The following is a 13,643-nucleotide window of genomic DNA, read 5'->3' on the forward strand; positions in this document are numbered from 1 at the left end:
ATACTCACAAGAAACCGAATAGCTTTGTCTTTGACCTTTTTTTTTTTTTTACTTACAACTATACCTAATATATAAAGGGGTGGACAAGTGACTATTACCTGCAGGGCAAACATTAGCTAACCAGAAGGCAATAACAATGTAAACAAAAAACACCTGCTTAAAAGATCTAATACAAATGTCCCTGAGGAATGTAAGGTGAGTACTGTAATTACCTAACGTTACATTATTATTTTCCATAACAATTTAGCCCCCTCCACAATATTAACCCGACGTTAAAACAGAACTAGCTATTTATTGATTAGCAATTGCCGAATCATGTAACATTAGCTTAATGCTAAAAAGCCAGGTTACTATCACATTCTGTAACAGACAAATCATTTCATGTAGGCTAACGTTACCTACCTGCTAACTCTGTCTTTTCTCGTTTCTACTCCTCTTCTTTTCTCTTTTTTCTTCCCTGGGCACCTGACAGTTTTGACCGTTTTGACATCTTGTGTTGATTTTTTGATGTGGTGACGTCCAAAAAGAGTCATGATACGGGAAGGGAGGGGGCGCACCGTGCGCGGGGGAGGGGGGGGGGGGGGGGGGCGTAATGTTGTAACAAATAATATTTCTATTAAATAGGCTTTACTTTGCATTTTAATTAACGTGGGATTATTTTTTGTATTTAGAAATAATAATACCAACTTTTTTTTTTCTTTTCTTTTTTTCTCCAACATTTGTGGCACTGGCGTGGCGCCCCCTGATGGACGGCGCCCTTAGCATTTGCCTATACGGCCTATGCCACGGGCCGGCCCTGCCGCATTGTATGCATTTATTTGTACCCAGCGCCACAGGCGTGTAGTACAAACATACTTTTGACCGTTTTGCTGCCGGCATCTCGGAATGATGACCAGCCAATTATGCACTGCTTCAACCCGCTTTACCACCATACAAACTATTGTTGTTGCTGTGGTGGACCAATCACATGGCGCATAAGGCTGGGCGATATGGCCTTTTATAAATATCTCGATATTTTTACGCCGTGACACGATACACGATATATATCGCGATATTTTGCTTTAGTCTTGAATGAACACTTGGCGCATATAATCACAGCAGTATGATGATTCTATGTGTCTACATTAAAACATTCTTGTTCATACTGCATTAATATATGTTCATTTTAAACTTACATGCAGAGAGGGAAATCACAACTAAGTCAATTTAGCAAAACTGTATTTATTAAACAGTTATTAAGCAGTGGCACAAACATTCATGTAAATTCCAAAACAGAAAGTGCAAGATTGTCAGAGACATTTTAAAACAAGCTATTAGTGCACTTTTGTGCATGATGTCATTAAGATGACATATCAAAACATCACTAAATTAAAGTGCACTTTTTGTACAGAACGCCACTACAATAGTTTAAAACAAATAAAGTGCACTTTTGTGCATGATGTCACATAAGATATTTCAATAACTGTCAAATAAAAATGAGCTGCATGACAGGAAATCAAATAGTGTATGTCCTTCGCTATGTGGTAGGTTATTGCGGACGTTATCTCCTTCTGTTGTTGATTTTTTTTTTCATACGGTGTTGATCTGGAAATTGTTGCTTCGGCATTTTGTTGGTGTGGCACCGAACGGAGATGTTGACATGCGTAGTTTCAAGCACTCTTCATTCTCTAGCGGGTGACTTTTCAAATGATGCTACAAATTAGCAGTGCTGCTACTTTTTGTAGCAACGCTTTTTCCGCATAATTGTTCAACATATTCCCGCTTGAAGCCAAATCACCGCCAGACGATGGACCCCGTGCTGTTTTTCTTGGGAATTAATTATTCCTTCATTTGTTACCAGATTTGCACCTTCTTTCTCTCGTATTACCACTCGCAATGCACCGTTAGCATCACAGCTAATGTTACCCATGCCGCTACCTTTCTGCTCGGGGAGGGCGTGTGACGTTGCACGTGTGACGTATGTAAGAAGGTGCACTTGTTTATGTCTCTGTGAGAAGCGGAGACAAGAAAGAGTGGGAAACGCATGCAGTGTAATGCCCGCAGCTAAAAGCAACTGTGTGAGAACATATACTTGAATATCATGATATAGTCATTTTCTGTATCGCACAGAGACAAACCCGCGATATATCGAGTATTTCGATATATCGCCCAGCCCTAATAGCGCATTGAATCAAAGAACGCTTGCAGTGATTGGCTGCGAGCAAAACCATAGAAACAGCAATTTTTTCTTGATCTGGGAACAAAAAGAACCGATTGCAGGTATCGTTTGACAGACGCAGTTTTGATACTACTTGGTATTGGGTTGTTTCGGTCGATACCTGAAAGGTATCGAGTACCGATACCCAGCCCTAGTGTATATGCACATTCAATGATACTGCGATAATAATGATAAACTGTGATAATTGTGGTCACATTAACCCTGATATGAAATTTTCATATTGTTACATCCCTTGTATGTATTAACAATAGCAAATTATGGCATTTTATTGGTTATACTGGTGTCGGTGCACTACAAAAGGGAAATTAGCGCATGGGTGCTGATCCCGTGGGTTCGTCGGGGCCCGAGCACCCACGGACAATGCCGAGCACCCACTTGGTATTGGGTTGTTTCGGTCGATACCTGAAAGGTATCGAGTACCGATACCCAGCCCTAGTGTATATGCACATTCAATGATACTGCGATAATAATGATAAACTGTGATAATTGTGGTCACATTAACCCTGATATGAAATTGTCATATTGTTACATCCCTTGTATGTATTAACAATAGCAAATGATGGCATTTTATTGGTTATACTGGTGTCGGTGCACTACAAAAGGGAAATTAGCGCATGGGTGCTGATCCCGTGGGTTCGTCGGGGCCCGAGCACCCACGGACAATGCCGAGCACCCACGTGGGATTGATGGCAAATTCTTTCTCACCACCAAGCATCCAATGGCAGAAATGTAGATTGGCGCCTATGAATTAGCGGGTGCAATATGATCAATCAATCAATCAATGTTTACTTATATAGCCCTAAATCACGAGTGTCTCAAAGCTGCACAAGCCACAACAACATCCTCGGCTCAGATCCACATCAGGGCAAGAAAAAACTCAACCCAATGGATACAATGGGAAACCTTGGAGGGGACCGCAGATGTGGGAGACCGGTGCAATGGACGTCGAGTGGATCTAGATCAGTGGTTCTTAACCTGGGTCCGATCGAAACCTAGGGGTTCGGTGAGTTGGCCTCAGGGGTTCGGCGGAGCCTCCGCCACGGAGGTAAAGACACATTCGACTTATCGTGTAAATAAAAACTTCTCCCTATCAGCGTATTATGGATACCCCCAAACAATGTTCCCTCTAATTTTCCATTTGATTTGCAGGGTGTTTGATTGATTGACTGAAACTTTTACTAGCAGATTGCAAAGGAAGAGAATACCCAGTACAGTTTACACAGTACAGTACATATTCCATACAATTGACCACTAAATGGGAACACACGAATACGTTTTTCAACTTGTTTAAGTCGGGGTCCAAGTTAATCAATTAATGGTAATGTGTGTAAGGTGTGTAATTTGTTTTAAGTCCGTGTTGGTTTTGTTCTTTGAACAAGGCGATGTTCATGCACGGTTCATTTTGTGCACCAGTAAAAAAACATATGACTTATTCTTGAATTTGAAAAAAAAAAATAACATTTTATTTTTCACTAAAGAAGGGTTCGGTGAATGCGCATATGAAACTGGTGGGGTTCGGTACCTCCAACAAGGTTAAGAACCACTGATCTAGATCATAGTGTGAGAGTCCAGTCCACAGTGCGGCCAGCAGGAGATGATTGTGTCTCATAATTAATTGATTAACGTGGACCCCGACTTAAACAAGTTGAAGAACGTATTCGGGTGTTACCATTTAGTGGTCAATTGTACGGAATATGTGCTGTACTGTGCAATCTATTAATAAAAGTTTCAATCAATCAATCAATCAATAAGCAGCTTCTCTTCCATTTATGCACATTTTCCTTAGTGTAAAACCGATCCTAGTAGAGGCTTTGATTGATTGATTGAAACTTTTATTAGTAGATTACACAGTTCAGTACATATTCCGTACAATTTAAAGTTAATGTACCAATGATTGTCACACACACACTAGGTGTGGTGAAATTTGTCCTCTGCATTTGACCCATCCCCTTGTTCACCCCCTGGGAGGTGAGGGGAGCAGTGGGCAGCAGTGGTGCCGCGCCCGGGAATAATTTCTGGTGATTTAACCCCCAATTACAACCCTTGATGCTGAGTGCCAAGCAGGAAGGTAATGGGTCCCATTTTTATAGTCTTTGGTATGACTCAGCCGGGGTTTGAACTCACAACCTACCGATCTCAGGGCGGACACTCTAACCACTAGGCCACTGAGAATGGTAACACCCGAATACGTTTTTCAACTTGTTTAAGTCAGGGTTCCACGTAATCAATTCATGGTAAAAGAGGGGACGGCGTGGCGAAGTTGGGAGAGTGGCCGTGCCAGCAATCTGAGGGTTACTGGTTTAATCCCCACCTTCTACCATCCTAGTCACGTCCGTTGTGTCCTTGGGCAAGACACTTCACCCCATGCTCCTGATGGCTGCTGGTTAGCGCCTTGCATGGCAGCTCCCGCCATCAGTGTGTGAATGGGTGAATGTGGAAAATAGTGTCAAAGCGCTTTGAGTTCCTTAAAAAGGTAGAAAAACGCTATACATGACCAATTTACCATTTAAAAGGTATACATCTTTGGTGGAGTTTTGACATCATTTGACACCAACTTGTTCCAGATTTTCGACAAAATTCCCTTTTTAAATCTAAGTTTACAAGTGTTGTCCTGCAAAATGGCGCTACATCCGGGTCCTGGTCCGAGTTGTGACGTCAGTGGAAACACCCTAATCGGATTTACTATGGAGTAGAGTGTGGGCATGTCTCGGAGGGGGCGGAGCTACTTGGCACGTCGCACGGCCACTGACGAAGTAGGGACTAGGGATAGTTGAAAGCACACTGCTCGCAGTCACACTTAACTGGAAAGCCACGTTGAGCCTGGCCGGCATCAGGCAGCGCACCGGCCCACGACACAGTAGCCGGCGAGAAGAGGAAGAGAGTCGGTGAAAGGTGTTAGCGAGGCAGTGAAGCTCAGCAACAATGTCCGGGGTAAAAAACAGACATTCAAACTCCTCGTTAAGCAAGGAGGAGGACCAGCAAATGACGGAGAGGATGCTGGGCAGCGGTACGGAGAAGGGGGACGCCACAGCCGGCAGCCTCGCCAAAGAGGCGGCGGGCGAGGAAACAGTCGTGTTAAAGAGAACCATCACCCTGATGAACGGCGTGGCCATCATCGTGGGCACCATCATCGGCTCCGGCATCTTCGTCACGCCATCCGGCGTGGTGAAAGAGTGCGGCTCCGTGGGTCTGTCCCTGGTGGTGTGGGCGGTGTGCGGGGTCTTCTCCACGGTGGGAGCGCTATGTTACGCGGAGCTGGGGACCACCATCAGCAAGTCAGGGGGGGACTATGCCTACATCTTGGAGGTGTACGGCTCCCTGCCGGCGTTCCTGAAACTCTGGATTGAGCTGCTCATTATCCGCCCGTCCTCCCAGTACATAGTCGCTTACGTTTTCGCCACCTACCTCATCAAGCCGCTGTTCCCCGTGTGCCCGGTACCGGAGACCCCGGCTAAGCTCGTGGCCTGCCTTTGCATCCGTGAGTATCCGCGTCGTTTATTGCCTGGATGATGCAACCTCATGCGCGCCTCTTCGTGTGAAGTGTATTAAGTTCACGTTTCTTCCTCCTATGATAATTGTGTTATAGAGTCGTCAAACTGAAGACTTTTTCACCGAACATTGTGCAACTTTATATCTTCACACTTAAAGACACACACACGTGCGTGCATAATTAACCTTACTGTACTCACGCGCCCCATAGGGAAAACAGCCTCCTATTACGTAATTTTACCAAACGTTTCATCATTACATGTATATTAATTTGTATGATTGATAGTCCCCATCATTCTAATAATTCACATAAGAGCCTGTTTAATCGTTGAAAACTGCGATCACACACACACACACACACACACATACACACACACACACACACATATATATATATATATATATATATATATATATATATATATATATATATATATATATATATATATATATATATATATACTTTATGTCAGGAAAAAACACAGAGGCTATATCATCCCATCATCCCTACAAGCCTGTTTCACAGGTTTCCCTGCTTGTCAGGGGATTTTATAAAATTATTATATTTTATTTTATATTTTATAAAATTATTATATTTCAGGGAAACCTGCAAAACAGGCTAAGAGGGATGATATAGCCTCTGTGTTTTTTCCTCTCTATTATTATTATTATTATTATTATTATTCCGCTCTACCCCGGTTTTGAGCACTGTATAACGGATAAACCACAGAAACCTCGACTATATATGTATATATGTGTGTGTGTGTGTATGTATATATATATATATATATATATATATATATATATACATATATATATATATACACATCCATTTTCTACCGCTTGTATCTTTCGGGGTCGCGGGGGGTGCTGGAGCCTATCTCAGCTGCATTCGGGCGTAAGGCGGGATACATCCTGGACAAGTCGCCACCTCATCGCAGGGCCAACACAGATAGACAGACAACATTCACACTCACATTTGCACACTAGGGCCAATTTAGTGTTGCCAATCAACCTATCCCCAGGTGCATGTCTTTGGAGGTGGGAGGAAGCCGGATATATATGTATGTATGTATATATATATATATATATATATATATATATATATATATATATATATATATATATATATATATAAAATGTGTGTATATGTGTGAATATATATAATATAAGTGTAAATTAGTTTGTTCCCGTATTATGAAATTTGATTTCACTTTCACATGTTATTACAAATGTAATATTTTTTCTAGACCAGAGGTGTCAAACTCATTTTAGGCACGGCACGATAACTTAAAAATCAAGACAACTTCAGATTGTTTTCTTTGTTTAAAAATAGAACAAGCACATTCTAAAAATGTACAAATCATGTTTTTTGTTTTTTTTTACACTCACATGTTGCGGTTAATAGTATTGTATCTTTATTTGTCGTGATTTGTACTTTCTGAATAAATTATATGATAATGTTCATCAGTCATCTCATTGGTGTTAATTTTCAATCTATCAAGGTAAAAAAATATCAAAATGAAATTACAGGATGTTACTTATGTAATTTGCTCATTTTCCTTGACTGGTGCACTAACATGTGGTTTATTTTTTTAACATATGAGGCATTATCTACAAAGATACAAATAATTGCTATTGCGACATCTAGTGGACACATTTAGAACAGCGGTTTCTTTCATTAAAAAATTTCGCAACCTCACCCCGCGGGCCGGCTAAAACCTGTTCGCGAACCTGATCCGGCCCACGGGTCGTACGTTTGACACCCCTGCTCTAGTCAGATGACACTTTTGAATGTTGACTCGGCATTACAACTGATGTGTTGGTATGTGTGTTGTGTCAGCCAGTAAGTAGTACCATAACCTAATCTTCATGTGGGCTGACGGTTAAATCCGCCCTGAAAATGCATGCCAAGTAAAAAACAAACAGTCTTTAAGTTGTTTCACGTCATTGTGTGTATTTTCAAGCATGTATATGTGTACAAGAAGCTATGTCATGGGTGTCCAAAGTGTGGCCCCAGGGGTAATTTAAAAAATTAAAATCATTAATTATTAATATAATATATTATTAGATATTACACCAGATTACTTTGCCACTCATATAACACTAAGCTAAGATTTGCGGCTACTATCTATACATGTCGCGTCCTTAATATACAAAATGTGGTCCCCATTTCCTTTCCTTTTTTGTATGACGCCTTGGTGGAAAAAGTTTGGACAACCCTGATTTATGTACATGTACAAGCATGTATGTGTGAGTGCATGCCTGTGAAAGAGAATTCAGGTCACATTCCGGCTATAGAGAGATCGACAATTGCAAGCCAAAGTCCAATCGTGACACTGTGTTAAGTTTGTGTCGATATGTTGCGTGACAATCTCCCATTATAGCGAAATCACATAAACAGAATCAATCAATCAACCAATCAATCAAAATGTATTTATATAGCCCTATATCACAAGTGTCTCAAAGGGCTGCACAAGCCACAATGACATCCTCTGCTCAGATCCCCCTTCAGGGCAAGAAAAAACTTAACCCAATGGGATACAATGAAACACCTTGGAGGGGACCGCAGATGTGGGCGACCAAATCGCATGTGGAAGTTAGTTTAATATTAACCTGCTTGGACAGTTTTAAGTGACGAACCGTATTTTAGCGTCCACCGTTAAGGATGTTGAGAAGGTGGTCAATCAACAATCGCTTTTTTGTGAAACCAACGACTGTCGGCTGTAACCACAATTAATGCCATCTCATGTGTTTAGTGAGATGGTATGATAATAAAGTTCCTTGAATCCTTAAATTACAAATTACAGTAGTAATCCTATAGCACTCCCAATACTTTTAGATTAAATATGTTAAATAAGTTATAATTTAAGGATTTTGTTTGTGCATCTTGAATGAGGTATTTGTTTTGTTTTCAACTTGCTAATACCAATACCTGTGAAAAGAGCAGAGCACTTTATTTAAAATGAGTCTTATTTCAAAGGGCACTGCATGTATTACTCTTTATATAAGAAGAGCAACTTTTTGTTGTAAGAAAAGAGTTGGATCCTTCTTGCTAATGCTCACGACCACCTTGTTCAAAATAAATCTTTGATGCATCGACAATATTAATCGATTAATAATCTAAATTGTAGCTCCCTAAATTGTAATCAGACCAAATCCTGAGGTGCCTATGATAGCAGGCCCTTAATGCTCACACCCCATGTGCACATCATTCACTCGTGCCAGTTTTTGTCATATGTAAGTATGTATCCTCAGGTGAGTCTGCTTCTCTTTATGCGTGTGTGTTGGTGTGTGTGCAAGTCTGGAACTCACTGTACTGTAGAGACTCCCCTTCGTCCCCCCTTTCAAAACAGACCATCATTGTGCTCTGTCTCATTTTTCTGTTGTGGCTCTGACCTGATTTAAGAATTTAGAAGGGACCTGCTGTGTTGGATAATCACTTTTAATTGTGTCCAGTGTCAGGGGGCTTCACTACTTCCCTGGTGATTGAAGAAGGGTCACAGCAATGTCTATGTTTTGGTTGGATATTCTTTTCCCTGACAGTTGATATTGATATATTGATATGTCCCACAATATAAAGGTAATCACTATTTTTGTCATGCTTAAATGTTACATTGCTCAAGGGTTATATCAGAATCAGAATGTTAATTTTGATTTAAATATCTATTTTCTGTCAGGGATTGAATATGACAGATGTACTGAAGAACATGATATAACATCCATCCATCCATCCATTTTCTACCGCTTATTCCCTTTTGGGGTCGCGGGGGGCGCTGGAGCCTATCTCAGCTACAACCGGGCGGAAGGCGGGGTACACAACATGTTTAAGATAAATAAAGTGGGTGCATAATTTAAGGCTGGACAATTAATTAGATTTTGATTTTGGATTTTCACAATCTTAAAATATTATAATTGAGAAAAAAAAAAGATTTATGGGCCGTGCAACGTGCATGCAAATTCTTGAGCTTTTAACGGTGAAATGAATAAGGACCTTCTGAGTGAAAAAAGACAATTTCTACAATAACTTTTGGGATCTCACCATGGTGGCTACTTTTTATTTGACACAGCGATGGTATGCCCAATCAATAACTAATGACTAAACTCAACAAAAAAGTAACGTTATATGATTCCCGCGTCAACGTAACCGCAAATGGAATCACAGTATTGGCTAATAAAATGGAATTTGCTGATAAACGCAGAATATTACGGAAATTAACATAAATGTGAGTGAAATGCTGTTATTGTGAGGAAAAGGAACATTTGTTGGGGAATATGTGTCCGGGACCGCTCATAATTCATCAAGTTTTCAAAGAGAACACAAACAGGAACGAGGTTATGTTCTGTTATGGTAGGATGGGAGATTACACTATAATACATTGCAGCCCTTTGAGGCATTTGTGATTAAGGGCTATATAAATAAACTTTGATTGATTTTTTTCTCCTTACTACTCTTTTGTTTCTTTGCAGTGTTGTTGACATTTGTGAACTGCTACAGCGTGAAGGCAGCCACCAGAGTCCAAGACTTCTTTGCTGTGGCCAAGCTGCTGGCTCTCGGCCTTATTATCATCATTGGCTTCGTCAAGATTGGCCAAGGTACCCTGCGACACATCAACACGCTTCCATTTTTTGATATTCATCAAACCACCTTCCTCACAACTTAAAATTCCTTTTTTTTTTCAGATTAAAATTTAGATTCAGATTGGTTTTATTTGAACATATATTTTCAAAATGATGTCTCACATTTTTACATTTTCTTTACATGTCCAAAAAGGATTAGGAAGAAGCAGTGCTTATTTAATCATAACCCTTTTCCACTTCATATCAATTAATTACACTCCTTGTACTCATACACATGTCAAACATTTTACACATTACAATCGATGTAGTGTTCAGACAACAGTTTTCTCCATAACAATGTAAGTAATTTTTAATGAGATAAATATCTTTTTTTTTATTTCAAGTTCAAAACATTTGCCACTATTATACTTTGTGAACACTTGTAGTTTGAACAGTTTCTTAAAGTGGATCATGTGGATACATTGTTTCACTTCTTTACCTTCCACATACTGATATGCTAAAAATCGTTACTGTTGTGCATGCATACAAAAGTTTTAGGTTACTTTTTTCTCTAAGGTTGTGTTTCTCTTCTTTCGTGGGGAGGAATTTTTTTACATTCTTCGGTAGCAGGTTATATTTTGCTTTGTGCATGATTTTAGCTCTTTGCAAATGCACCAAATCATTGAATTTCAATACTCTTGATTCAATAAATAAAGGCTTTGTTGTTTTCTATATCTAGCATTATGTATTATCCAAATTGACCTTTTTTGTAACACAATTATTGTATGTAATTTACTTTTGTAATTATTTCCCCATATTTCTGCACAATAACTCAGATATGGTAATACTAGCGAGCAGTAGAGCATATGAAGTGTTTTTTGGTCCAGAACATATTTTGCTTTATTCTTTGTATCAATATTTATTGCTACTTTATGTTGTATATTTTTACATGAGATTTCCAGTTTATTTGATCATATATTATTACACCCAACAATGTGTTTTCCTTTACTCCAGGGGTGTCAAACTCAAATACAGAGTGGGCCAAAATTTAAAGCTGAACAAAGCCGCGGGCCAAGTTTGAACAAATTAACCTTTTTGATAGGGACCCAAACAAGTTTTGCATTAAACATTGAACAAGCAAGGCTTATATAACTTTATAGTGACATGCAAAATCGAGTTTCTAATAATCCATCCATTCATCCATTTTTTACCGCTTATTCCCTTCGGGGTCGCGGGGGGGGCTGGAGCCCATCTCAGCTACAATCGGGCGGAAGGCGCGGTACACCCTGGACAAGTCGCCACCTCATCACAGGGCCAACACAGATAGACAGACAGCATTCACACTCACATTCACACACTAGGGCAAATTTAGTGTTGCCAATCAACCTATCCCCAGGTGCATGTCTTTGGAGGTGGGAGGAAGCCGGAGTACCCGGAGGGAACCCACGCAGTCACGGGGAGAACATTCAAACTCCACACAGAAAGATCCCAAGCCCAGGATTGAACCCAGGAATACCCCCGACCTTCGTATTGTGAGGCAGACGCACTAACCCCTCTTCCACCGTGCTGCCCATATCAAATACAATTTAAATAAAAATTTAATGCCTCTTTTCTATTTGCAGCCTTCTGAGGTAAATATCAACATAACTTTTTCCACAGGCTAATAAATTTGAAAATAAAATAATGAATAAAACAACCATTCTGGACTTTAAACTGCTCAGTTTGCAACACACTGATCTAATCTGATGTGCCCAAGCCAGATACCTGGCATCTTTTCTTGGTTGCTAGTTCATTAATGTCGGGGCTCAGGCTTTGAGCTGAGGCAAACGTCATTATCGAACGAAGGTGTTCATCAGTCATTATATCTCGTAGTCCACCCGGACCACAGTCTTGGGGGCGTGCCTTACAGGCACTGCTTTTAACGTCCTCTACGAGCTGTCGTCACGTCCGCTTTTCATCCATTCTAACAACGTGCCGGCCCAGTCACAAGATACGAACGGCTTCTGTACGAACACATACGTGAATGCAACGCATACTTGATCAACAGCGATACAGTTTACACTGAGGGTGGCCGTATAAGCAACTTCAACATTGTTAGAAATATACGCCACACGGTCAATCCACACCAAACAAGAATGACAAACACATTTTGGGAGAACATCCGCACCGTAACACAACATAAACACAACAGAACAAATACCCAGAACCCTTTGCAGCACTAACTCTTCCGGGACGCTACAAAATACACCCCCGCTACCACCAAGACACCTGTTGTGTCGTCTGCGAATAATACTACTGTTGGCCTAGAGTTGATTTAAGTTGTACATTAATTTATTATACTAAAATTTTTCATCAAAGAAAATTAAACTCAAATAATGCAACATCCATCCATCCATCCATTTTCTACCGCTTATTCCCTTTGGGATCGCGGTGGGCGCTGGAGCCTATCTCAGCTACAATCGGGCGGAAGGCGGTGTACACTCTGGACAAGTCGCCATCTCATCGCAGGGCCAACACAGATAGACAGACAACATTCACACTCACATTCACACACTAGGGTAAATTTAGTGTTGCTAATCAACCTATACCCAGGTGCATGTCTTCGGAAGTGGGAGGAAGCCGGAGTACCCGGAGGGAACCCACGCAGTCACGGGGAGAACATGCAAACTCCACACAGAAAGATCCCGAGCCCGGGATTGAACTCAGGACTACTCAGGACCTTCGTATTGTGAAGCAGACGCACTAACCCCTCTTCCACCGTGCTGCTCAATAATGCAACAATATAAGTAATTTACAGTTTTCATTTGCAGAGTAAATCTGTACAGCACATAAGAGAATATAAATCAACAATATTATTTGCCACATTGGCTGGGCAGGACAGGAAGAAAAAATAGAATATAATGTAATTATTTAAAGTCAAAGGTCAAATACTATGTCACTGCCATCTAACAAACACACGTGTGTATTTATGTGTATTTAATGTGTATGTATGTATGTATGTATGTATATATATATATATATATATATACAAACCCCGTTTCCATATGAGTTGGGAAATTGTGTTAGATGCAAATATAAACAGAATACAGTGATTTGCAAATAATTTTCAACCCATATTCAGTTGAATATGCTACAAAGACAACATATTTGATGTTCAAACTGACAAACGTTTTTTTTTGCAAATAATCATTAACTTTAGAATTTGATGCCAGCAACACGTGACAAAGAAGTTGGGAAAGGTGGCAAACACTTATTTGGAACATCCCACAGGTGAACAGGCAAATTGGGAACAGGTGGGTGCCATGATTGGGTATAAAAGTAGATTCCATGAAATGCTCAGTCATTCACAAACAAGGATGAGGCGAGGGTCACCACT

The 13,643-nt window shown here is 40.4% G+C and overlaps 1 protein-coding gene across 1 annotated transcript in view; it reads left to right on the forward strand.

Moving 5' to 3' along the window:
* Positions 1-4,960: 4,960 nt before the first annotated feature.
* The window catches only part of slc7a5 (solute carrier family 7 member 5), a 30,486-nt gene continuing 21,803 nt past the window's right edge, over positions 4,961-13,643 (forward strand). Inside the window, exons 1-2 of the mRNA XM_061969895.2 lie at positions 4,961-5,696; positions 10,178-10,303. Coding sequence (XP_061825879.1) covers positions 5,141-5,696; positions 10,178-10,303 — 682 coding nt within the window. The 5' untranslated portion in view covers positions 4,961-5,140. The remainder of the gene's footprint in view (positions 5,697-10,177; positions 10,304-13,643) is intronic.

This window comes from Nerophis lumbriciformis, linkage group LG10 (assembly GCF_033978685.3).
Source record: "Nerophis lumbriciformis linkage group LG10, RoL_Nlum_v2.1, whole genome shotgun sequence".
Taxonomy (NCBI): Eukaryota; Metazoa; Chordata; class Actinopteri; order Syngnathiformes; family Syngnathidae; genus Nerophis; species Nerophis lumbriciformis.